This window comes from Hylobates moloch, unplaced genomic scaffold (genome assembly GCF_009828535.3).
Source record: "Hylobates moloch isolate HMO894 unplaced genomic scaffold, HMol_V3 SCAFFOLD_16, whole genome shotgun sequence".
In the NCBI taxonomy this organism is placed as follows: domain Eukaryota; kingdom Metazoa; phylum Chordata; class Mammalia; order Primates; family Hylobatidae; genus Hylobates; species Hylobates moloch.
This window is the reverse complement of record NW_026652291.1, coordinates 25707596-25734810: the sequence shown is the minus strand read 5'-3', so window position 1 is coordinate 25734810 and position 27215 is coordinate 25707596. Positions and strand designations below refer to the sequence as shown.

Sequence of the window (27215 nt, the reverse complement as noted above, 5' to 3'; positions counted from 1 at the left end):
ACGTTATAAAGACACATTCACTTCCCCTAAACCTCGGCATATTTGAGGTGGTCGTAGCAATAGTGGAGGGAGAGCAGCAAGGATGGGCACAAAGCTTACAGTCACCCGGCAGTGCAGGAGAGGGGGGAATCATACTGCACACACTCCCAGACATGGTGGAGGTCCTCAGTCACTGCATAGAAAACTATTGTGGGAATGACAGCAAACATGTAGCTCACCAAGAAAATCAGCTGACTTATTAGTTCTTCTGGATCTGGTTGGAGTCCCTGACCCCAGAGCTAAATTATAAAGGTTATTTTGTTGTAATTTTGATGCTCTAAGAAACTGATGGAAGATATAGAAAAGTTGGTTTTTTTTGAGATTTTTCAAATGTTAGCAAGGTGGTCTCGAATCCTAACTTAATGATCCACCTGCCTGGCCTCCAAACGAGATTACAGGCATGAGGCACCTTCCTGTATTATACATGCCCATACCTCTATACTAGTTTTTCTCTCTTAAAGCTACATTGCCATCTCTTGTATTATCCATGCATTTGTCACCTGCTACTTGTCCCCCATGCCCCTCCTTTCTAGCCTGTGGTTTATAACATGCTGTAAGTCTGGAAACCAAATAATCATGTTTATTAGACTTGTATGTAAATCGAACCTAATGCTACTTTCCTTTGTTGTTGTTTTTCTTGATAATGTGGTCTTTTAAAAGAGTAAAATTTGAACTAGGATTTATGAAACCTAGGTTTAAGTTTGAGTTCTTTTTCTAGTTGTGTGATCTTATTCGAGTCTCCTGACTTCTTTGGATAAATCCCAAAACACCATTTTACAGATGAGAAAACTGACAAGAGTGACGTGTGGGTAGAACAGAGGAGAAAAGGAATTGAAAATTCAGGTCTGTCAAACTGTAATACTGTTTGATAACACCGTTTTCCAATGTTGAGAACGACTAAAGAAAGATACAGGCATTTGTAATGATTAGGTATTTATATGTTTTCAATAATGAATCTTGGTATAAAAACATATTTGTTCATCTAACTATATTTTTCATGCAGTCATTTCAGTCAGTATCACCATCTAGGTTTCCTCTAGGGACCACATATCAATGACTTTTAAAATCACTGTTGTGCAAGGTGAGTGGGAAAGGAACAGGATGGTAGAGTTCGGATTGGGGAACAGACTTTGAGCACTGAACAGCAGGCAGCATTGCTGTTGGCAGAGTAACGGAGAAGGCGCTGAGGCTTACCCATGCCATCATGGCAAAAAATAGCACGGAAACAGCTGGTGAGCTGTCAGAATGATCTTAAGGAGGAAATGTGAAATGTCTCTGCTTGGTGCATTAATCGAGAGTTATTTGGACAGAACTGAATTGCCAGGGGAGGAACAAGCAAGGTGGTAACTCACCCTTCCCTGCCCTTTCATCTCTCTGTAATACGGTTCTATGTCATGGGCCTCCTTCACATACACACTCCCCCAGTTGTCCATTACTCCCACCCTCTCCATCTTACTCACACCTAGAGATAGGTGTGCACACATCCAAAGAGATAACAGAAAAAAAAAATGCATTTGAAATGCTTACAGATATTTCAAGACAAAATTTAAAGAAATATTGGACAGATTAGCAATTATGACTTTGTTAAACTTATATTTTAGGTTCATGTGAAGGTTTGATACATAGGTAAACTCGTGTCACCGGGCTTTGTTGTACAGATATTTTATCACCCGGGTATGTAAGCCTAGTACCCAATAGTTATTTTTTTCTGCTCCTCTCCTTCCTCTTACCCTCTACCTTCAAGTAGACCTCAGTGTCTGTTTTTCCTTTCTTTGTGTTGATGAGTTCTCTAGAAATCTTTGTGATTAGTTGTGGTTGAGTACTAACATGGCTTTCTATTTTTTTCATGGAGCTGTTTAAATACGTGTCCTGATTAACTTTTTTAACTGTTATACTAAGACTTTGTCACCATCAATGAATTCAGTGGAGGGTTGAAGGCGAGAAGTGCAGGAAAGGAAAACACACAAATGAGAATGTCAGTCTTGACCGCTGGATGAACTTTTTTCTGCCGTAGAAGATGAAACAAATTGGGGGCCAACCTCTTGAATCAAATTGCAAAGTAACTTTCTGCTGGGAACAGTTTGAGTAACCCGAAGTAGCTAAGGTCATAAATATTTTTACGGGTGGCTAAGGAAAGAGCATTTGCAGCCACGGAATTGGGTGTTGTTCTTTTGGGTATGACCTTGAATAGAGGCTGCTAACTTTTGGCTTCTGTTTCAGATAATAAATCTCCCTCCTCCCCGCCCCCACCATAAGCCCCAAGGAAAGATGAATGAATCAGGTGCTTCAGAGACTTCCCAAGAAGTGGTTTCAGTATTTGCAGCAAGTGGACATTTAGAGTGGCACAGTTATCCATATAGGAATATTGTTGAGGCTGTTCATCTTGTTGTCCCTATAGTGTAATTCTTTGGAGTAGAAAGCAAAGAGCAATAATTTGTCCAATAAGTGAAATAAGGAAATGAAGAGAAAATTTACATAAGCCAGGGAGGCCAACTTAATTTTCTAAAGTAGTGAATTGACTCTTTTTCCTTGGATTTTGAAATAAATGGCAATAAATCCAGTTGTGGGGTAGAGTTCTTTGCTTTCAGTGATAGCTTAGGAACATTCTGCAGGTTGTTAAGATTGCTTGTATGTGGTTTTAAATGAATGAAGCTGTTTCTATATGGCTATTTTCAGCAATTCTATGATCTAATTTTGATGTTTTAGATTCAGACAAATAAATATATATCTATATTGGGAGACAAGGCTTTTGCTCAAATAAGCAATGAGTAGTTTTCCCATTCCTAATGTCCACACTATCTTGACGACTACCAAGAAACACTTCTTGCACCATGATGTGCAAACCACGTATTTCTCATCATCTTGATGCTATTGTTCATTTTGCTTAAGTTTTAAAGATTTGGTCTTTCTCTTTTTATGTTGATTACCAAGAGTGTCTTTGCAAAGTCCTTTATGCAGTACTCAAAGTATCTCCATGCCATTTAGCTGCTATAAAGAAAACAAGTTTTTAGCCTTCCTGGGAAATTAAGTTTCCCACAAAATATATGCCCTTCAAAAGCTCTCTTGGCTTCATTTCAAGCATGGAAAGCTTGCTGGTGACTTTTGTTCTACTTGATATGGCCTATCCATTCTTAAGTGAGGCTGAGTATAAACTGCATTACCCTGACGTAAAGGAAACAAAAATAATTCTAGCCACTAATTTACTAACAGCAAAGAGACTGATAGTCTTAAATGGAAAGAATACTTCCATGGTCTAGTTTCTAGAGAACACTACCAGAGGCTTGAAGGTAAGTAGCCTCTACTAGAGGCTAAGGGAAGCTAAACAATCACTTAAGTTTTCTTCTGTACTATCAGTTGCTGTTTAGAATAAATTACAATCTCCACATTTTTTTTTTTTTTTTTTTTTGAGATGGAGTCTCGCTCTGTCACCCAGGCTGGAGTGCAGTGGTGTAATCTCGGCTCACTGCAACCTCCGCCTCCTGGGTTCAAGCAATTCTCCTGCCTCAGCCTCCTGAGTAACTGGGATTACAGGCGCGCACCACCTCACCCGGCTAATTCTTTTGTATTTTTAGTAGAGATGGAGTTTCACCATGTTGGTTAGGCTGGTCTCGAACTCCTGACCTCATGATCTGCCCACCTTGGCCTCCCAAAGTGCTGGGATTACAGGCATGAACCACCACGCTCGGCCTCTTCTTTACTATAGAGTAAAAGTTGTATGGTTGTTTTCTTGCATTTGGGTCACAGCTTCAGAAGGTTATTACCAATCAGAAAAAGTTTTTGAGTCTTTTGTTTCCTAAAACTGAGTGTATTAGTTATTGTCTAATGAGACTGCATAACAAACCACTGAAATTCAGTGGCTTATCATACCAAATATTTATGCCCATGTTTATAAGCCTGCAGGTTGACTGAAATTTGGCTTATCTCCGCTGGGCTCAGCATGTTGGCTCTCCTTTGGACTGCAGGTCAGCTAGGATTGGCTCCAGGCTGGGATTAGGTTCAGATATGCTCCATGCCTGTTTTTTTCTGGGGCTCAAACTGAAGGGACAGTGTCTATCCAGGGCTTAGTCTTTCATGGTACATTTCTGCAGCACACAAAGGCTCCCTCCAAATGCAGCAATTCCTTCCTCAGCGGTAATAGTCCAGACAGAGGCACTTTTGGTGGTTGCTTGAGTTCTCCCAGTTGTTCTCCTGTCATTTTGCAGGTCAATCTGCTTCACTGTAGGAACATTCTAATGGAGAAAAAAGTCTATCATTATTCAAAATATCCCTCCTTATACATACTTCCCACTGCTTGGAAGTCTGTACTCAGAAAGGTTACTATGTGATTTTTCTTTATGGGACAATACTGCATGATCATGGCATTCACATTTCTCCCTCCAAGTCCTTGCTTTTCTAGTTTCTGTAATCATCCCTCAGGTGACATAAAAGTATTTTCAGAAGTTTTGCCATTTTCATCACACAATATTGTGGACAAATTAAAGCCTATTGATGACTTTATTAAAGGAGGGTATTTACTACAAATTAGGATTCTCTGCATTTTGCCTGACTCCTGCAGAGCACAGAGACCATTCTTGTCTCCAGTAGCAACACTCTTCTATTAATCCAATCAAGAGCTGACATAAATGTTTTTACAGAGATTCTGTTCCACTTAGAGATCCTATTGAACCCCTGGCCATGTAGTATCCCCAACTCTTCTTCTGAAATCCCATTTTGACCAAGCCATCCAAATTATACACTTACTGTAATTGTTTCTTTTCCATAAATGAATTTACATTCATCTTAATTCACATTCGTTGAGATTTTTTCTCTGTTTCCAAGTCTCTTCACAGCATTTGTATTCTGTCATTCAATACATCCCCTCCAATACATCATATCACATTCATATGCGATATGAATGAACTTGTAACAATATCTTTCTTTTTTTTTAATTCAAGCCACTTATACAAATATTGACCAGGTAGGTTGTAAAGGACATGGTTCTGTGGCCAGCCCTGCAAGATCTCCTTATCTGTTTAGTACACCATGTACATAATGTGTAAGCATTCCTCAGTTTTCTTCATGGTGGCCTCAGAGATATCACTGAAGACCTATCTGATGCTTTGCTGGATTTTTATTCCCTGTTCATGCCATTCTCCTGATTTCCTGTAAAGTAACTATATTCTCAAAAAGATGAGATTAGTTTGATGTGACTGTTCTTTGTGAAGCTGTACTAGCTAATTGCATTTCCTCTTAGTTTCTAAAACCCAGAGGTCCCAAAGTCAAATGCTTTGCAGCCAGGCAAGTAACAAATGTCTAGATCAGAAGCTGGGTATTATTCATCATTTTGTGAACAGAAATCTGTATCCTCTGAGTAGAAGACTCTGCCAGCAGAACAAAATTCTTCTGTTAGCTAATTTCACTAGCCATCATATGATTTATCTTCTAAAGCAGGTTACTGCTCTGTTATTCGTGTGAACTCATATCCTTTCTCATTTGGAAAGTCAAGACCATATTGGCACACCTCTTATCACAAGTTTAGTAGAGACCACGAAGATGCCAGTTTAGTCCCAATTCACTAAATCTCCTCTACAATGTCTCTAAAAATTATCCAATAGTGCTTTTTTAAATATATATCAAATTATGCTATCTCACCACATCGCAGTATAGCTGCTACTATTCCTCCTGTCTTCCTGTCTCAGAGGAAAAATTTGCTTATCCCCTTCCACAGTTGAGTCTACCTAGGTCCTTGGCCTCCTGCCCTTTTATCTTTTCTGGGATCTCATGCCATCTGTTACCTCATCTCTATTTCATCTGTTATAATTCCTCTCCTCTGCTTCTTCCTCAGCTGCTCAGAACATGCTGAAATATATGTAAGATTTTGGGTATTTTTTTGGTCATTTTGCTCAATGACTTCCTAATACCAACTGAAGAGAGTTTATATTTCTTAATACAACTTTGAAAGCCTAACCTGATTTGGCCTCAACCTACCTTTTTTTATCCAGTAAAATTCATTTCTCTCTAATGTATACTATATTCCGGCCAAACTAATCTGCTGATTGACTTCATTTTGCTTTTAATTACTGCTTTTTGCTGTGCTAGTCCCACTGCTTAGAATGTTATTTCCTCAACCTTATTTCTATTTCATTTGTTGAAATCCTAGATGTCCTTCAGAACCCAGCCTCTGAGTCACCTCTTGCAGGAAGCCTTCCTTGCTTTCCCTAACAGAACAACAATTTCTGCTGAAACCCTGTTAAATTTTGTCTCCATTATTGCCTTTACCACCTTTATGTTTTAACAGCTATTTTGACCATGTCTTATCTACCCAATTGTAAACTTAATGAATATCCACACTGTGTCCTATTTATCTTTATATCTTTAGATTTCAACACAATTCTTTGCACATAGTGTGTGCCAAAAAATCTCTATTGATTGATGGTGTAATTCTGGTATTTATTAATAATGATCAATCTAAGTATTTATCCAAATCAACCCAATGCCCTATATTCTGGGACAATTACCATTGAGATTTTTATAAACCAAATCCACCCCATGTAAAACAAATGAAATTAACCTGAATTTTTATCTGATGTGTAATGGCTAATTGGCTAAGTTTCTTTCATAAATATTACATATGTACTATTTTTTATAAGTATTCCAATTTGTTTGTCTAGATGAACAAACAGAGGCTAAAAATAGTTAAATAAAAAATTACCTGTTTCAGAGCTTGAAAGCCAGATCTGTCCATGGAAGTCTCCTGAGAGAAGAAGGTTTGGGGATGCATATAATGAGAGCAGAGAACTGGATAAAAAGATGTCTGGGTCTATTTTTGGCTGTTGTTTAGATTTACTTTGTGACTGAAGGAAGTTTATCTGAGGCTTTCCCATTTGTAAAACTGAGATTCATATACAACTGTGCAAAATATGTGTCCCTTTACTTACCTCCCTCTAAGAGATTAATGAGATGATATTCAAGAAGCACTTTGATTTTCTCTGATGAAAGAAATGGATAAGTATGAAATGAAGCATTTACTACTTCTATCAAAGGTTTTTAAGATGGCAGCCTTTAAAAATTATCAAAGTGAAAGCTAAAGGAAGAAACAGCCATGTACATTTTAAATCAACTCAATAATTATTGTAGTGCACATAATGAGTCTCTGATATGTGTTTTGTGCATTAAAATTTACCAAGCACTTTTACATATATTATCTCATTTGATCCACAAAACTATCCTGTGAAGTATGTAGGCTAGGTAGTTTTATTACCATTTTTGAAATGAGAAAACTAATACTCAGGCCAAATGACTTGGTCACTGCTGCTCGACTCATGTGAAGCAGTCCAGTGTTAAACTCAAGTTTCCTGGATTCCAAATCCCAATTCAGATATCTTGCATTTCTGTCCACTTGTTAACATCATAGCATGCAAATTGGACCATCTCCTCTGTGTTCACTTACATTCTATCCATGTTCAGGATTGAGTTTAAATCCCATTTCTGCTTTTAAGACTTTCCTTATCACTTTAACTGAAAGGCAGACTTTCTTATTCCATATTTTTTTTTGTCCTTAAATATACTGTTTCCTGGAGGTCTTTCTAGTGAGTTGGATTTCCTGTATTCCATTCTTCCTTGAAATAAGCCTTTGGAATTCAGCCCAATTTCCACACTTCTTGATAGCTGCCACCATCCATTTCAGTCCTGGGGCTGAGCCTCAGCACAAGGATTATTTAAAAGTTAAAAATAGTTGTATTCATAATCCCAGCATTTTGGGAGGCTGAGGTAGGTAGATCACCTGAGGTCAGGAGTTCGAGACCAGCCTGGCCAACATGGTGAAACCTCATCTCTACTAAAAATACAAAAAACAGCTGGGTGTGGTGGCAAACACCTGTAATCCCAGCTACTCAGGAGGCTAAGGCAGGAGGATCACTAGAATTCAGGAGGCAGGGGTTGCAGTGAGCTGAGATGCTCCACTGCACTCCAGCTTGGGTGACAGAATGAGACTCTGTCTCATAAAAAAAAAAAAGAAAAAGTTTTTTTCGTGTTGGTATTAATGCCTGGTATAATACCTGGCACACAGAAGGTGCTCCATATATGCTTGCTAAATAAGTGGCTAGACTAATCAACAATTATGGATGGGAAGGAAGGTTCAGAAAGTTTGGTGACAATACTGGGAAAAAATGTTGGCACCTGATAATGGTGGACCTGGGATACCAGGCTGAAGAGTTTGAAACTTGCCCTTTTGGCAACAACAGATTTATTGGCACCAAGGAATAGTTTTGCTGGATTCCACTTTTGAACTCATCAATTTCCTTGCTTTTCTTTTCCTTGTCTTTTCAATCCTACTGGGACCTCCTCCCACCAGTGCCACTTTACTGGAGACTTGTGATATGTACGACAGGCAGTAAAACCCAAGTGAATCAAGAAAGCCTGTTAAGAGCATTGATTTCTATGGTGTTTCAGTTTGTTAACTAAATTGCAGGTTGTCTCTGCTTGGCCAGAGACAGCTGACAGGCAACTCTGCCTGAACAAGTAGCATCTCCAAAATGACATGTGCAGTTTAGTTTCATTAGAGGCAGTGGTATCATGATTGCCTGGGCCGTTGCAATAAATATGGTGATTATATGTATCCCTTGGGATTTGGGGTTGACAGCATAGTTGGGCTGCACTAAAGAGTCTTACTCTGACATAAATGACAGCAAAGTAGATCTCTGGGCCCCTCAGCAAGGAGGCAGAAGTTCATGATGCAAAGAAAGTTCCACGGGCCTACTGAAATATTACCAATCAAAAATTATTATTTCATTTATTGACAAGTCATATTTAACATTCTTCTAATGTTTTTTCTCACATGTCAATGTCCAAAAAGCTAAACCATCAGCTGCATGATGCTAAGTCTTTCAGCAATCAGCAGAAGCAGTGGTAGTTGCGAGCTGGTTATTCAGAGGCAGCTACTGTGCTTCAGATCACCATAAAATGAACACTTCAACATTTCCAAAAACGTACCAACCTCCAAGTCACAAATCCTCTGTAGATGCCTGTGGATTGGCTTTTCAGATCCTCTTAAAAGCCAATCCGTGGTGGCAGGATTGTCTGAAGAGGGTAGACTTGGGCTTCTGGTGTGTTACAGAAGGCGTGGTTTCTCCATCTACACTATGCTATAAGACAACTGCTCTTCTCTGAAAAGAAACTACTGGAATCGCACTTCTTGTAACTTCTCTCTATTCCCTTAGTTAGTTGGTGGGATTGGATGAAGGATCTTCACATGTCTAGTGAGACTCCTTTCTTCTCTTCTTCCTATCCAAAGGGCTTTTCTCCCTGGGCTGAGTGTATCCAGGCCTATTTCATCTTTGTAGGAGGCAACGGGAAAGAGAAGAGAACTAGAAATTGGTGTAGGAAGACTGATCTGTGGCCAGGTCTAAGTGTTGCCCCAATCCATTCTCCCATCCAGCTCCACAAGCAGTAAAGTTTTCTGGTCCTTTCATTTATGTCTATTTCTCAATTGGCTTGGATTTCACAATGAAGAGGGCTATGATTTATTGGCCCACTTAAACCTCAACATGGTAGAGTGGCAATTTTGTTTTTCTGGCTCTTATATTGTAATGAATATTTTTTATTTGACAGTCTGTTATAAACTAAAATAATTTTTTTTCACTATCAGTTTCTACTCAAAATTAAATGGTAGCTCTAGAATAGTGGCCTGCATTAAATTTTTCTTTATGGTTATAGCCATGCAGATAGATATATGAACTCAGAGGATGAAAAATGTGTTTCCATATAATTTAAATGTACCTTTCTATACGGAATGGTCTGCTGTCATGCAACTTTCAAATAATGCATTTTATCATTATCTTTTCCGGCATTGATTAATCCTACTGTTTATTGGCTAAGTGTACATTTCCTACTGATATGTTTCTGAGTCAAGGTGAAAGCAGTTAATACTTAAGAGTTGAGAAGCAAGTTTATTTAATTCTGGTCTTTCTTATGAGTCTGCCTAACAGTGATAGATTTTGTTGTTGAGCCACAGTTTATGAAAAGTGCATTAAAACCTCAGGCTGACCCATCTCTCTGAAGCAGCAGTTGGGTCATTACATTTTGGCAGGTACTTTAGATGTGCATATGATTTTATGATCAGGTCTGCTTAATTCATCCCAACTCTTCAAAGAGGAAGGGAACTAAAATTCCTTGAGCATCTTCTAGTATGTGCTAGATGCCTGCATATGTTGTTTTATCCTCATGACAATCTCTCATGGTAGATAGTATTTTTTCATCATTGAAGGTGAGAAATTGAGGTTCAGAGAGTTTAAATAATATTGTCAAAAACATATAGGAAGTGATGAAGTTAAGCTTTAAGGCCAGGCCTGTCTACTCAAAAGCCTGTGATTGTTATAATATATTAGGGGTTAAAAAAACAAAAAAGTTTGCAAGAGACAGATAAGTTATTTAAATGGAATGAAGCATAAGAAAACCTGTGCGTTCCTTAATTTTTCTTGAATCCCATGGCCTTCTCAGTCTATCCTTTATTGAGGTTCAGAGAGGTTGCTACTTATATGGTAGCAAAAGTATTTCCCTTCCCTACTTACCCTACTATACAAAAAAAAAAAAAAAAAAAAAACAGGGAAAACTTGATGATAGATGTCAATCAACACTCCGCCTTTGCATCTGATGAGCAACAGAAATTAGCGGGGACTGTGGTGAATTGGAAAACCTGTGCCTTTCTCTCCCAATCAGCTCTGGCTGATTGTCCTACAGAAAATGTTGGCTCTGTGTTACTAAATCTTACCAATTTTTAAAGAACAGTCTAGCTGTTCACGAGAGATCTGATCTTTAAATACTGAAAACTAATTCACATAGAAAAATACTATGTAGTACCCACCCCTCAAAAATAAAACTTACGTGAGGACTCGATCCAGCATAAAGTCTCTGAATTTGTAAGTTCTGTATTACACAAGGCAGCTAATAAGTATCTACTGGGAAAAATAATTAACAAACAAAAATCAAATCAAAATAATTTTCTTTATTCTTCCAATAATTGTGCCTTCCAGATTTAGTACTGTTTGTGTATTGTGACTCTGTGGTAGAGGCATGACTTCTGGTCCTCCATCTATCCTTCACAGAGTGGAGACGAGGCCAGTATGCAATGACTACTTGGGTTTTAGATGTTCTGAGCACTTGTTTTTGTGGATTCTCTGGATAGATCTGGTAGTTTGGTGAGCAGAGGTGGCATGGCTCATCAGCAGTCACCGTTTGGCAATTGAACCAGAAAAGCATCATGCTGTCTATTAAAGAATGTGTCTATGCTTGTAGCTAGTTTTCTAAGATGTTTGCCTCTAGGTATTTGCCTGCAGAAAGTTTTTTGAAGTCAATACAAAGTAGAGTGGCAAGCAGTGCATCCATGTTTGAGGATTTGGGAAGCATTTTTCTGTATTCTTTCAAATAAGGCCTGGTCGGTAAGTTTAGCCACACTCAATCTAATTCCTTGTCTGTATCCTTATTATCTCCCCTCCTCTTCTTTAAGTTTTCACTTTCTTCTGACATTAATCACTCCCTCAATGAACCCATAAGTATCACTGAACGTGGGTGTCACCAGTTAGCAACAGTAAGATAACCGCTAACTTCTGAAACATGGAAGCTCTAGCATTGCTTGGATGATGTCTTCCCTGACTGCCTCTGAGCCTCTGGCCAGGATCCGGGTTAACTGCCTCACAAATCGCTGTTCATCTAAACAGCTAAAGCTCTTCTCCTGATGGAAGAGGGATGCCTACAGCAGAAAGCAAGGGAATCCGCCAGGCACATTTGGAAAATAGAAGATTTTATTTATATTTATTTTGACTCTATAGTTTCTAAATTCCATAAATGAAATTTTGCCATTATCAAGGAAATATTTGCTAGGGGGTATAAGGAAGGCCGTTTGGGTAAGAGAGGAAATATTCTCTAAGCTGCAGCATGTTTATGAACCTTAAAAATTACTTGTCTGTGTTTGTATATGTTCAGCTCTGAGAGTCTTCTTTAACATTCAAATGTCTCTGTCTTGGCATAAATTAGTGAGGTTTTAGAAAGTAGAAAAGCTGGTTGATAGTGTAAGGAATTTTTAGGCCAATTTTCTATTTTTTCCTTCTATAGACTGAATTTTATTTTTATACCAATAGTTTCAATCTTCTAAACTTCTCCCATTCCTCTTTACCTTCTCAACTGCATCCACCTAAATACATCTTATTGTTTCAGTCAGCCTTGGCTGCTATAACAGAATGGCATAGATTGGGTGACTTAAACAACAAATATTTATTGCTCCCCATTCTGGAGACTAGGAAGTCCAAGGTCAAGGTGCCAGTCAGTTTGGTTTCTGCTGAGGGTCCATTTCCTGACTGACAGATGGCCACCTTCTTGCTGTATCTTTACATGGAGGAGAGAGAAATCATGCCTAGGGTCTTTTCTATTAAGGGCACTAATCCCATTCAAGAGGACTGTACTTTCCTGACCTAATTACTTCTCAAAGATTTCACCTCCAAAGACCATCACCACATTTAGGATTAGGGATTCAACATAAGAATCTGGGGGAGGGGAAGGACACAAACATTCAGCCCATAGCCCTTAACCAGACATTTGTTTCCCTTTGTTTTGGCCCCTGCCAAATAAGGTAGTGTGATATTGTGAAATACATAGTTGGTCTTTATCCTGTTTGCAGGCATAAAGCCCCCCAAATCCTTGGAAGTTTCAAAGTGATATGTCTTTTTATATGCTAATGACTTGTGGCTGTCAGCCCCTAGGTATCTTCAGGATGAAGGCTGGTCATGAGAAAGACCAAGGCATGATTAGAGGGTTGAGACTTTCAGCACTAGTCCCCACCCAACCTCCAGGGAGGAGAGAAGGGCTGACGGTTAATCTGATCACCAGTGGCCAATGATTTAATCAATCATGCCTGTGTAATGAAGCCTTCATAAAAATCCAAAAGGACAGGGTTCGGAGAGCTTCCAAAGAGCTGAACACCTGGAGGTTCCTGGAGGGGTGGTGCAGGGCCTGGGAGCTGGGAACCTCTGCCCACATACCTGGACCTATATATCTCTTCATCTGTATCTTTTGTAATATCTTTTTAATAAACTGGTAAACGTGAGTTTTTGAGCTGTAGCAAAATCACTGAGCCCAAGGACGAGGTCATGGGAATCCCATTTTATAGCTGGTCAGTCAGAAGCACAGGTAAAAGAATCTGGAGCTTTTGATTGGCCTTGGAAATGGGAGGCAGTCTTGTGAGTCTAGGCCCTCAGCCTGTGGGACCTGACACTATCTCCAGGCAGGTAGTGCAGGAATTGAACTTGGTTGGAGGACACCCAGCTGGTGTCTGCTGCAGATTGCTTGCTTGCTTGATGTGTGGGGAAAGACCTCCACACATCTAGTGTCAGAAGCGTGTTGTGAGAGTACAGGAGAAACTGCATTTGTTTTTTCTACACAGGAGAATTTCCTATCCTGAAGGCCAAGTAATGAATCCTCTTTCTCTGGTTACTTGGGCAATTTATCAATGACTGACTGTGGATATTTATTTGGAAATATTATATGGGAACGTTCCTTCATTTTTTATATCTCAATTTAGGAAACCATGTGTTTCTTTCTCATTTCTCTTTTGTCTCCATCAGTGATCTATATTTTTTAAATTGTTATTAGAAACATCTCTTATTTAATCTCCATCATCACCCAACAAGCTCAGCAATGTGACTTTGTCTTACAGATGAGGAAACTGGGTGCAGAGTATTTGTGGCTTGCCCCAAAACCTGCAGTAAGTGAACAACTAGAATTATATCCAAGCCTTCTGATTCAAATGCGGTTGCCCTATCCACCACACCAAAGTATCGTTTACACTCGAGGGCTAAAAAATGCCAGATGTATTTATCTAACCTCTGATGTGCCTCTCAAAATGCCCTATACAGAGGATAGGATCAATACACGCTTGATTTCAAAATTTCTATGACTTGATTCTACTTACACATCTTATTGATTCAGAGAAATAAAAAATAAAGGTACTTCTTGGGGGACAACGTGACTATATGTAAAAATTCTCAATTTGGCAAGTCTGGTGCAAACTGAAATGGATGGTTCTTGAAGTACAGCCAACTCATGGTGGCCCAAAAGACTGTGGTGAGGGGATGGCTTCCAAAAGGCAGGGATTGAGCCCTACACTGACCAGAAATCACTGCATTACAGAATAATGGAGAAGGCAACACAATGAAACTGAGTTTCTCTGAAAGCTTGGCATCTTGGATATTTCAAAGATTAAAGTTGTGTTTAATGAGAACCAAATGGTTTAATTAACTAGCAATAGGATGGATCAGTGTCCACCTTTAGGGCTTCAGTTTGAATCTAATCCAAACAAAGAAGCAGGGTAGGTTGAAGCCCTTGGTAATGAACACTAAGCCTTTCACCTCCTGGTCCACAGAGAAAGTTGCCCTCAGGTCACAGAGGCCTGCTTGCAATTTTCCTGAAGACTGTTCTGTAGACTATGTGAAACAAGTGAACAGCTATGATCACCTGAGAGGTAATGGTACTCTACATTTTCAGAAGTTCTCTCCCAAAGCAAAACCATAGCCAAAACTGAAAAGCAGTAAATGAACCATGGATGGAGATATTGCACTATGCACTCGTCTTGCTAGCAGAAGAATGCGAAGGTGCTTTCACCATTGTGTCAGATGCTTGGCTGAACATTTATTAAACTTTTGATATGGAGGAAGACATAGAACATAAAGATGCATTTTCTTCCCTCACAATGCTCATGGTATGACAGGAAACAAAGAATTGTTCCATTAAAAAAACATTGAAATGAATCAACACAAACTGATGGTATTATTGAATAGATAGCGGAGAGATTGTGGGATAATTAGAGGATAAATCTGGTTATCAAAGATGTCTCTGGAAGGCATGTGTGTAAAGTTGTTTTCAGCTCTGTATACCTATGCACACTGGCCAGGAAAGCTGGACCTTCTGCAGAGACAACTCTCTTCTCCAGATAGGAAAGGGTACCTCATTCAGCTTTGGGCTAGGCCAGAACTAGATCTTTCCTGTGTTTGGGTCATTCCTAGATCAGTGATCCCTAACCACCAGTTCCATTCGCTAAAGCTAATGTTGACTCTAGGTCTTTCTGATGTTTGATTCATGCTGGAATCCATAGTTTGTTCTGAGTCAGGTCTATAATAGATTCACATTCCTGAAAGGCTTCGTATTGAAAGTGAAGACTCAGGATTCCACTGACTGTTCTGCCACTGTTTAAGGGCGATATTACAGTTGGATTATAGATGGCCTTCAGTGGACACAGAGGGGCTTAGATTCTACTGAGCCACCATTACTTTGCCTAAAAGAAAATAAGAGGGTCAAAGGAACTAACTTTTGTGTAAGTTTTAAGGTTTTATTCAAACACAAACACACACAATCACACACACATTTACATGGCAACACGTATACAAATAACTCTTTATTTCTCTAGCATTATGTTCCTCAGCCTCTTGAACGAAATCATTTACCTTCGTCATGTTAATGAACAAAATTGTAGCTCACCCATAAAGGAGAGAGAGAAGAATGTTTGTGTCCTTTAAATGTCATAAAATAAATGCTTCTTCATATTGTGTATGAGTTCACTATAAACTCCATGGATAATTTGTGTATCTGAAGCTCTGACCGGCTTCCAGAGGGCTTACAGTGCCTGCTATATCTTAGGGGAACAATGACCTCATGCTGTTCCAGGGACATTTTTATTTATCCATTTGGCTGAAACTTACTTTATAATTTGGTAGGGATACTGAATTCAAGTAAATTAAAATTAGGAGATGTGTTCTCTAATTATTCTATCGAAAGAGCACATAGCTTTGAAATAATTCTCAATGCTAGTATGGTGGACTCTTTTCAAAAGGTATGAGTCAGCTCCCTGTGACATGTTTTCCAGTGTCTGCTTGGGGTCACCTTTACTAATTTCATCAGGACTGAGGGAAAGCACTTTCCTTTTCATATTTCTGCTTGGGTGTCCCGATCATTCTCCCCTACAGAGGCTTTGATGCTGTCATGGAGGTCATAGGGCCGGCCTTTTTCGAAGTACTGGAGCTTTTTAAATTTCACTTTTTAAAAATTTTTTGTTGCTTTTATTACGGTGGTTGGGGGTAAGTAAGAACCCACCTTTTGAATTAGAATTACTGATCTTATCCAAGAGAGAATGTTGTAGTGGTGATAGTTGACAAAGAACAGAACCATAAAATATCACCTGGATGAAAGACCTAACTGCAATACTATCTCCAGGACACACAGACACCAGAGTCCCTACATGCAGACAGGCACTGCTGATATATTACAGTCTGTTGGCCATTTTGTTTGCGATAACTAGGAAAGGCAAAATGAGCCCTTATTTCAGTGTGTTCATCCCAAGATGATGACACAGTAGATTCCCCTTGCAGGTAAATCGGGAGAGCTCAGTTAATCACCATTTATCACTCAAGTGACTCAAATGTTTTTGCAGATACATTGGAGCCCTGGAGACTGAGATATTCATTGGGCTGCAATGCTATTCTCTTTTCTCATTCCATCTAATATAATAAACTCAAATCCTGACAAACATCAGAGTGATGTGTGCTATCTTTTAGAGTCCCAAGCCTTTAAAATGTATTTGATTCACTCCCATAGAACTAGATACATTTTCTGAACGAAATGTGATATCATTACAATTTTAATGACTTATAACTTTGCTCCATCTCCTCCATTACCAGACTATTCCTAGCTACTACCATCTTTTGCCAGAAGCCTCTAATTTATTTCTCTGCATCTGCAGCTGACCTCCTTCAAAAAGTGTTATTTTGAGTTGATTTTAGTGTATAAACCACTCTCAGTGGGACCTAAGATAGATTAGTTCATGCCTAATTGAGTGAGCTTTTATATATCCTCTTATTTTATATAACTTATTAGAAAATATCTAAGATACATTGTTCTATTTGCCAAATAATAATTGTGAATCAGGTTCATTGTACACTGGTTACCAATATGCCTGAGCCTAGTGAGAGAGAACACACTCCCACACATAAGTCACATAAAGTGGGTTTATTACTTACGTATAGGCAGCAAAGGACAGCAGAAGCTGGGTATTCATTTTGAGCTCATTCTCCAAGGCTCAGGAAAGCTGTCTATGGCAAATGGAATCCACCTGTGCATGTACTGCACCTAAGGGACCTTGGAAAGTACTCCACTCTGGGTTTTATACCCCAGGGGTAATATGACTCAATCAGCTGAAGTGTTGAAGGACATCCTGTTCTGGTAGGAGCTGGAACAGAGACTTGGCTATTCCAGCCAGTTCCTCCTTATCTGAGAATGTTACATTTCTGGAATATTCTGCAGTTATTTTTGAGAACTACAAGTGAGAAAAGAACATAAACCAGGTTGGTCTGAGACCACCTGGAGAACTTTCCTGCAATAGGTGAATGAGCAGGTCTGATACAGGCTCCTCATTTGATCCTTCCACTCCTATTTGAGTTATTCTGACCACTTGTACATCAACTATTGATTAAAATCTGAAAAAAGGAAATCCTGGGTGACCTTAAATTGTGTAAAGTTCCACAGCAGGGGTCAGCAACTTTTTCTGTAAAGGACCAGAAAGTAAATATTTTAGGCTTGTAGGTCACATGATCTCTGTTGCAACTACTCATGTCTGCTGTCGTAGTATGGAAGCAGCCAAAGATAATACATCAATGAATGAGTCCAGCTGTGTCCCAATAAAACTTTATTTATAAAAACAGGGAACAATTATATTTGGCACACAGTTTGCTGATCTCTGCTCCAGACCAATCTATCTCCTCCAACTTTTGCATATTCATACCTCAAACATATCATAAAAAACTGCCACAATCTAAACCGTATTATCTGATGACCCTAAGTACTGAATCTCTCCATTCTGAAATGTGTATATTAATTTTTTTTCAGGTAGAGAATGGTATAGAATTTAGACTGGGAATTTATCTGAGGGATTGACTGAAAATGCCTTACTTATGAAAAAAGAGTTCTTGGTTGGTGTTTATTATTCATGTAGGTCCATTTACCTTGAAGCCATAATGCTAATATAGCCTGTCATTTGGAAGTTAGATAAATAGTAAAGCACTTTAAAGAATCACTAAATGTTTCCTCATAACCACAGAATAGGTCTTGAAGGGTTACTCACTCTTTGCTGATCTCTCATTTATAGAGGAGCAGCTGCTCATTTTTGGTCTAGAATATCTACTTCTAAGAGAAGAAATTTCTCCTTTGCATCCTGTTCAGAGCTAATCATGCATATTCTTGGAAACTGACTAAAAGGACCTAGTCTGTAGTAAAGTAACTAATTTAGAGTTGGGACTATCAACTAATGTTATTTTGCCAGAGGGGATGAATGAAAAGACTTTCTTAGGGGCTAGCAGCAATCAGTCAGTAGGGAAGAGGGTTACCAAGACCAGATGGAGAAAATGGCATAGGACATGTGTATTAGACCTGCCACTTTCTGGCTCTGTGAGCAGGCATTTCAAAGTTTATACCTGCAAAGTGGGCATTTGACTGACACTTAGAGCAGAGGAGAGTCAGAGAGATTATCAATACATACTTATTGCTCACCTTGTGTTCTGTTTGCTAGAACACAATTTTAGATCAAATATTTAAAAATTGACACATGCGTGCACATGGCTGCACACTCATGTGCATGTGTGCCTGTTGTGTGTGTGCATATGTACCATACAGAAAAGTATTGTCTGGAGAATACATCAGACTATGCATGTAAATGTGTGTAGAACTTTTTTTTTCATGCAATACATGCTCTATGGATATTTGTTGAGTGACTGAAGTTTTGCACTCCCTGGTGCAGTTTCTCAATAGTGGCACTATTGATATTAGAGCCAGATATTTCTTTGTCGTGTATCATTGTATATTTAGCAGCATGTGTGGCCTTGACCCACTAGATTCTAGTAGCACCCCACTTCGGTTGTGACAGCCAAAAATGTCTCCAGACATTGCCAAATGTCCCTGGAGATAAGCATCCCTGTTGAAATCCCTGCTTTAGTGAACCAAGACATTAATGTAAGAAAGTGGTTTCCAAACTTTAGCATCTGAATCACCTTAAGTTCTTGTGAAAATACATGTTACTGGGCCTCACACTAGAGTTTCTGATTCAGAAGGTCTTGCACTAGCACTAGACCCAACAATTTACATATCTAATAAGTCCGCTGGTGATACTGCTGCTGGGGATCTTAGAACCTCACTTTGTAAGCACATAGGTAAGGTGTAAGATGTTCTGGAAGAATTCCAGATGAGTTAAAATGTGTTTCCTCATTTCAAGGACTGTAATGTTGTTAGTGTGAGCACAGGGCTTAAGGTTTCTTTATGAAGACCACTGGGTGGTTCCTCACAGCTGTGGTTGAGATTTAGCGGGGAAACCGGACGTTTATGGGAGACAGACGTTCAGTCTGTACTGGATTTTAGTCAGCACTGCCCTGCCAGCTGTCACCTGAGTCCTGCCAGGAGACTGCTCCAGGTCTTGGCACAGGGCTGGGGCACCTATGGAAATGAACTTGAATTTTGCCTTGCAGTCAAACTTAACTACCAAATAAACCAGCATGACATTGGGGTCTGTGAATGAGAAGTGGATGTTCCGAGTAGATTTGAAGGACGTGATGACTCAGGATGCCAGTTGTGACTGGTGACTTAGAGCCGTGGTAGCTTTGACTTGCATCTTATTTACTTGCATCGGCTGTCTTGTCCTTCCTTGCTTCTCCTATTTTCAGGTCATGGTTCCTGATGTCCTAAGCTGTCATCCCTACTCTCTCTCTCTGTTTTTTTTTTTTTTTTTTTTTTTTTCTTGGAGTCAGAGATGGAGCTGTCTTGAGCTATTTATCAGTCTTATCTCTCTTGGCCCTCTGTTAGCATTTCAGACTGTGGATCTAATCCGCTTTAATTGATTGACCTCGTGCAACCAGACATCAGTAAAACACCAGGTGAAGCACAACTGAAGCCAGGGGAGAGGTGGATGTAACTTTCCTGGTTAGGTGCAAAGTTCGCTGAGGCCTGTAAAGATTTAGAAAAGGAGAAATAGTTTTCAAGCCGTTTAATATGAATTTTCTAGGGACAATGTATACAGATCCCAGAGTCGATGACCTTGACTGGGAGACAGTCGTTGTAAATAGAGCAGTATCCTATAGGGAGTGTGCAAATGCCTCTGACTCACCTGTCATCCATATTAGTACTATTTCTCATCCAGCATCACTATTATCATCATCTCCAAACCCATCATTAACATATTTTTACATCATTGTTTGTAGATACCTTCAGAATTTGCCAAGATTTTATTTCTCTTAAGTACTATTTAACACAAGTATTATTGTTGCTCTTGTCTTCAAATCGTTTTTCTCGACAAAGCTTGAGCCATGGATAGTTGAAGGACCTGCTCAAGATCACATGAAAAAAATAATGTGGAGCCTCAATCAGTCCCAATTCTTTTGATTCTAAATCTCAAATTCTTCTAGAACACAAAGTAGACATTTTCCTCTCCCCTGCTTTTCCTGCCACAGCCACACTTCAGCTTCTCAAGGGGAGGGGACTGGGTCATTGTCATGAGGTGATCATGGAGTTCGAAAGATCTTTAAGCTCTACAGCTGCGGTCTTGTCAGTTTGGGTGATTTCTGAAAGGTGTCTTCTCTGATTTAGATTTTTCAATCGAGAGACCTGGTCTCTTACCTCTCTTGAAATACCTTAATAATGAAGTGCTTACTCTCTGCTTATAAACCAACAATTGTCCAGAGTGTAGAACAAGAAGACCGTAATATTGAAAGAGTAGAGACTAATGATCTTCACTGAAAGACAGTTAATAGCCACAAAAAGAGCTCAAATTATGTTCTACTGAGTTCAATGTTTTATTCTAAAGAACTTCAATAAAAGCCTCTGTTAGTCAAAGTCAAAATTGATGAATCAAGTAAGCTTTACCTCATCTTTTTGTGTTTTACAGATGCATTTATAAAGCATAGTGAGATGTTTTGCCTAAGATTTATTGCACAAAATATGAATATAGTAGCAATTATTTATTTTATCCTATAATACTGAAATCATATTTGGTCTCTTATGGTACAAAAAAAGATTCTTATAATTTTTTAAAATCACAACCACACATTCTAATTCATTATTTATTTACTTCCATATCTATTAATTTAACAAACATTCACTGAGCTCATGTTAGGATACTTACATTTAAAATACAATTAGGCTAAGTGGACAGGTAAGTTAGACATACATAAAATATGTAATATGTAACACATATATTTCTGTTATAGAAATAACTAACTCAATTGTAACATGTAAAAGCTGTGACTGTGGAAAATGCATGGGCTTTAGAGTAAGACGTGGATTCTATTTTTCAATAAGTCTCTTATTGTGTGAATTCTTTTGTAATTAATTGTAAGAATTTGAATATAATTCTATTATAAAAATATTTACTGAGCAACTATTCTGTCCATTTAGGTAGCCTGGTTTATGTTGCAGTGACAAAAGCCTCAAACACTTGGTGCTATAAAGCAACCAAGCTTTGTTTCTCAGCCATCTGCATGTCCATAGCAAGTTGCCTTATTGCCATCCTCACTCAATGACCCAGAATGACAAAGAAGCCGCTACCAGGAGTTTGCTGAGTGCAGTGGCTGACAAATGAGAGAACTCTCGTGGGTCTCACACCAGCAACTAAATGCATGGCTCAGGAATGATACTCAATTTATCAGTTAATACTGTTCTCTTGGCCCAACCCATCACAACGAGACCCAAAAGGCCTCTCTTACTACAACCCTATAATGGAGGAGAACTAGGAAAATGTGGCAAACAGGGCCACTCATTACTTTCTTTACTAGGAACCAGACTTTGAAATGGGTATGGAAGACCTTGCTGTGCCTGGCCCACAAAAGGCATTATTTACATATTGTCTGTCTTCCTTGTGTTCTTGCCTAGCACTGAACTAACAAATTCTGTGGGAAGCCTAGCAGTTAAGACACTGTGACCTGCTTCCATTGCCCATATCTCTGGCATACATTTGAGAATCCCAGTTCTGTTTCTGTCAGCTGCAATTTTCTAAGATAGCGGATGGTGCATTCCGTCTTCCCCAGAGACAGTCTGGAATGAATGAAGAGATAGCCTTCAGGGACATCTTTATTCCTGAGAATTCTCGTTGCCCCTGAGCATTTCTGCTCCTGAAGTCTGACCCTGGTGTTGGTAACATCTCTTGGGTCAGCAACAATAACTGCAATGTGACTGATTGAGGATAGGGAAGCTGAAGCTGGACTAATTTGGGGAGCCAGGTGGGCTCATAAACAGTCATTTTTGATGAAGAGTGACTTACTGGCTATTTAAAGACAGCTGGTTTCCATACTGTTCAGTTTTTTTTTCCTGAATGTACTTGAGGATTCTTTGGTAATATCTTCTGATTTACCACTTGTTTTTGTTTTTAATATCAAGGAAGAATATAGATTGAACCAATTGTCTTGGTAGCAACTTTAGTGGTGATGGCTGTGGAGTTGTTATTAAAACTTATAGTCATGCTGTTTTTGTAGCTACGCTTTGCATTTCTTAGAGAGGCTTATAATATCTGGTGACAAAGAATGTAGAGAGATAGCAACTACCAAATTGTGATAGGAAATCAACCCTGCATAAATTGTTTTAATATATATTCTGTTTGCTAAAATTTACATTTATTTTCACAATATGTCTTGATGACAGTGCCCACCAAGCCAACTAGGCCTTAGCTCATGACACTACTTTCAATTACACTAATGAGGAGAAAGAAGGGAGAAAGAAGACTGACATTTTGTGGGTCCAAAATTATCCACAGTGAATGCCAGGTGCTTCACATGTCTGTGCTCTCCTATAACCCTCACAGCAAGCTTCAGAGGTAACAACTGGCCCCTCTTTCCCCCCACACGTCTCTTTATGAAAGAGAAATCAGAAGTAAAATAACCAGACCAGGGTCATACAGCTTTAAGAGCCATTGCTGTTATTTGAACCATGCTAGGCTAAAACCCACATTTATTCTATTGAAACAAACAATTAATTTCTCCAAAAATCAGAGAGAGAGTTATATCTGATCAAATGATTGGGTAGTTCCTTCTCCTGATCTGTTTCATCTCATATATTTATGTAATGTTTTATTACTTATAAAGTACCATCATGTTCATCATATTATATCATCCTTACAACAGCCCTATGAAGTATGTAATGCTGATATCCTGTCCCTATAGTGTATTATCAAGAAGTAGCTTCAGAAAAATCAAGTAATTTGCCCAAGGTCAGTCAGGTCTGACACCAAAGCCAATGCTTTTGTTCCCTCACATCTTCTCTTTTCTAGACACATGAGCCAGCAGAGTTGATTTGCATGGCAGCTGAGCATGATAGATTCAAGCCTGGGCAACTCTATGGGTATTCGCCACAAGGCTTCCGTGACTTCTAATGAACTGAAACAAAGCAGTTAGCCACAGATTATAATGCCACCGTGGTCCCATGACAAATGACAAGGAGATTGCAGTAATGAAATTTTATTACTGCAAATAGAGAGACCACATCTGAGGTCTAACACAGCCACATTTACCATTGTGGGAAACAAAATGAATCACCTGGGGAAGGGTCTCCACTGACTCTGGCAGTGAGCTAACAGGATTAAGAAGATCTCCCGGAAACAGTGATTACAATGGCAAATGTGTGGCACCTAAGATAAGGACCAAATATTTATTCTGGCAGAGATTAAATCTCTTCTTTTCCTGAATCTAATATGGATCTTGCAGAAAATCTGCCCAAGAATATATCTTGCTGATCAACCAACTCACTGAGCCAGAACTGTACTTGGCCACTGCTGTCACTGAAAAGCTACAGAATGCTGGTTTAAAGGTCTCCATGCTTCCCCTAAAACTGTTTTCCATCCATGATTAATAATTAGTGACTTAGGGGTGAATTGAATCACCAGCAGTCCTTTCCATGCATCCAGGATTTATGTACTGGTTTCTCATTGAAGAACAGTGGTGCAATAAACAGCCCACATCTGTGGGGTGGGCAGAGGACTAATGGTGTCTGCAGTCATAGTTTCTTAACTCCTCTAGTACTTCCATTCTGCTAAGCAGATTACGGCTCACATTATTACAGCCTTGCTTATTTAGGCATGAGGGTAGTGGGCAGTGACACACACACACCCTTAGAAATGAATACCAGTTCTCCAAGAGAAAGCAGAAAAGTTATATTGCCATTTCTGAATTCCTTGAGAAATAACAGGAATAAAATGGATAATAATATTAATTATGGGCATGAAAAGTACAAAAAGAACCCATAATCAGGTTCATTTATCCATGCATCATATTTTAAAGCTAGGTGCTTTTCCTAGTGCAGAGATGTAGATAGTGGTATCAACAAACAGATTTAAGAAATCATGAGTGTGTTTAGTCACAATTTTGGGAGGTACCTGGAGCTCTTTTCCCAGAGAACAGAACGTGGGAATTGTAGACATCATTTTATATTGCGTACTATGTAATCAGGGCACAAAGGAGAAATACTCAGGTCCACCCTCTATCTCTGCATCCTTGAATGCTCACAGCCTCCTTTGGTTGGTCATTCTATATTCTTCGCTTCTAAGATCAAGACTCCTTCATGACTTGTCCATTCTTTTATTGGATACTAGATGAATTGACATACTAAGTGATAAATGGAAACTTGAGGGAAGCCTGCATTTTGGGAAAATAAGTAAGTGTACAAAACTGTATATAGAAACCAGTGTCCCTCCCTCCAGAACTCTTAATTTGTTGACTTTAAGTATAGTAGGTGCTTAATAAATTTTGTATTTGTGTATTTAATGAATACATGAATGAATAAAATAAATGACTAAATCTGAGATTTAGAAAAACTCTTTTCTATATTTTGATTTATATGGATTCTGGACTTCTTTTCTCATATTCTTTTTCTCTTCCTCCTTCTCCTGTTTTTTCTCCTTCTCTTACTTCTTCTTGAATAAAAAAATAGAAGATAACAAAGGATCGTGAACTAATACTGTGACTCAGTCTTGTAGAATGTCAGAATTACTACTGATATGGTTTGGCTGTGTCCTCACGCAAATCTCATCTTGAATTGTAGTTCCCATAATCCCAACGGGTTGTGGGAGGGAGCCAGTGGGAGGTAATTGACTCATGGGGGCAGTTACCTCCATGTTGTTCTCATGATAGTGAGTGAGTTCTCATGATATCTGATGGTTTTATGAGGGGGTTTTCCTCTTTTGCTCGGCACTTCTCCTTCTTGCTGCCATGTGAAGATCTGTCTGCTTTCCAGGCCTCCACAGCCATGCTGAACTGTGAGTCAATTAAACCTCTTTTGTTCATAAACGACCCAGTCTTGGGTGTGTCTTTATTCACAGCATGAGAAAGGACTAATACAACTACTGAATTTTATTATCCTTGAATGCCCAACATATTGCCAATAATTTGGAAAACTAGAGAAATTGAGCAAGATGTCTCCCTTCCCTCCTTACACATGCCTCCAACACCCTGCAATGCTGTGATATCTTTCCAAGAGCTTGAGAGGCTGATTATATTTGAATAGTAAGGTTACATTTATTTCACGTCTCGTTGTGAACACTAGTTCCAGCTTTTAGTCATAACCAATTATTAGAGAAGAGTCAGAGTTTTAATAGAATTATTATATATGCTTCGTGTTTTAGTGCACTTCCCAGGAGGTTGGTGATATCACCACCACCATCACCATTTGCATCATTATTATCTGTATTAGTCCATTCTCACATTACTATAAAGAAATACCTGAGAATGAGTAGTTTATAAAGAAAAGAGTTTTTAATTGGTTCACAGTTCTGCAGGATGTATAGGACGCATAGCAGCATCTGCTTCTGGGGAGGCCTCAGGAAGCTTCCAATCATGGCAAATAGGGGAAGAAGAGTATCACATGACAGGAGGAGGAACAAGAGAGACACAGGGAAGATGCCACACACTTTAAACAACCAGATCTTGTAAGAACTCACTCACTATCACGAGAACAGGACCAAGGGAATGGTATTAAAACATTCATGAGAAATTGTCCCCATGATCCAGTCACCTCCCACCAGGCCCCATCTCCAACACTGGGGATTACAAATGAACATGAGATTTGGGTGGGGACACATCCAAACCATATCAACGTCTTCACTGCCATAGTGTTACTCCTATTGAATTCATTGCAATTTCCCCTCTGACAAGTCTTTGGTGGCCACAGAGGTTCTCTTCTGCTGTGTTGCATAAGTTCTGGTCTTGAATATATCTCTCTTTGGATTAATCTGAGGAGTAGGGCTACAAGTTGGGAAGCATGGCAGCCATCTAATTCTGAAAATTCTAGGTCAGTTTCACTGGCCTCTACTGGGGCTACCTTTTCTATGTGGTTTGGAACTGCAGAACCATTATGTTCATGCATGTGTGTATGTGTGTGTGTGTGTGTGTGTGTGTGTATATGTGTATATGTATATGTGTGTGTGTGTATATATATATATATATATAGATAGATAGATAGATAGATAGATATACATATATTCAGCTCCTCTGACATTGGCTCCTAACCATTCTGTACCCCTCCCCTTTGCCTTGATTGCATGAAAATATGCTGACAAGCTCGTACATATTTCCACTTTAATTGTAAATCTGAATTGATAAATGATTTAAGGTCCAGTGTCTTAGTGTACTCTGTTAGTAAACAGGCCTAATTTATCTCACAGAAATAAACTTTGCATTGTCATTGCATAGCTGCTAGGTAGTTCCAGGCCTGATTTGCACTGAGGGGAATTGAATGATGTAACCTGTGTGGTGCAGCCTGTGAGAGCAATTTGGGTGGTTTATGCCATTGGCTTTTATGTTCAGGATGAAAGCTAATGGAGAAATATAGAACACTATTATTATCTTCATGCTGACAGCTCCCTCTGGGCACCTACAGGTTTACTGCTGGTTGGAGGATCAAGTTTAAAGGGAGAGAACTTCATGGTTGGTGATAACTATGCCTTTTGTGTTTCCTTATTATAGGAACAGGGGAAAATTGGAGTTGTCTTCAATATTGGCACAGTTGACATCTCCATCAAAGAGGAGAGAACCCCTGTAAATGACGGAAAATACCATGTGGTACGCTTCACCAGGAATGGCGGCAACGCCACCCTGCAGGTGGACAACTGGCCAGTGAATGAACATTATCCTACAGGTACA

At 39.1% G+C, this 27215-nt stretch overlaps 1 protein-coding gene across 36 annotated transcripts in view; it reads left to right on the top strand.

The window, feature by feature from the left end:
- Positions 1–27215, top strand: part of NRXN3 (neurexin 3) — a 1690724-nt gene that overhangs the window by 1469692 nt on the left and 193817 nt on the right. For all 36 annotated transcript variants that reach the window (XM_058429925.1, XM_058429924.1, XM_058429914.1 and 33 more), the window contains one exon: positions 27039–27210. In XM_058429925.1, coding sequence (XP_058285908.1) covers positions 27039–27210 — 172 coding nt within the window. The remainder of the gene's footprint in view (positions 1–27038; positions 27211–27215) is intronic.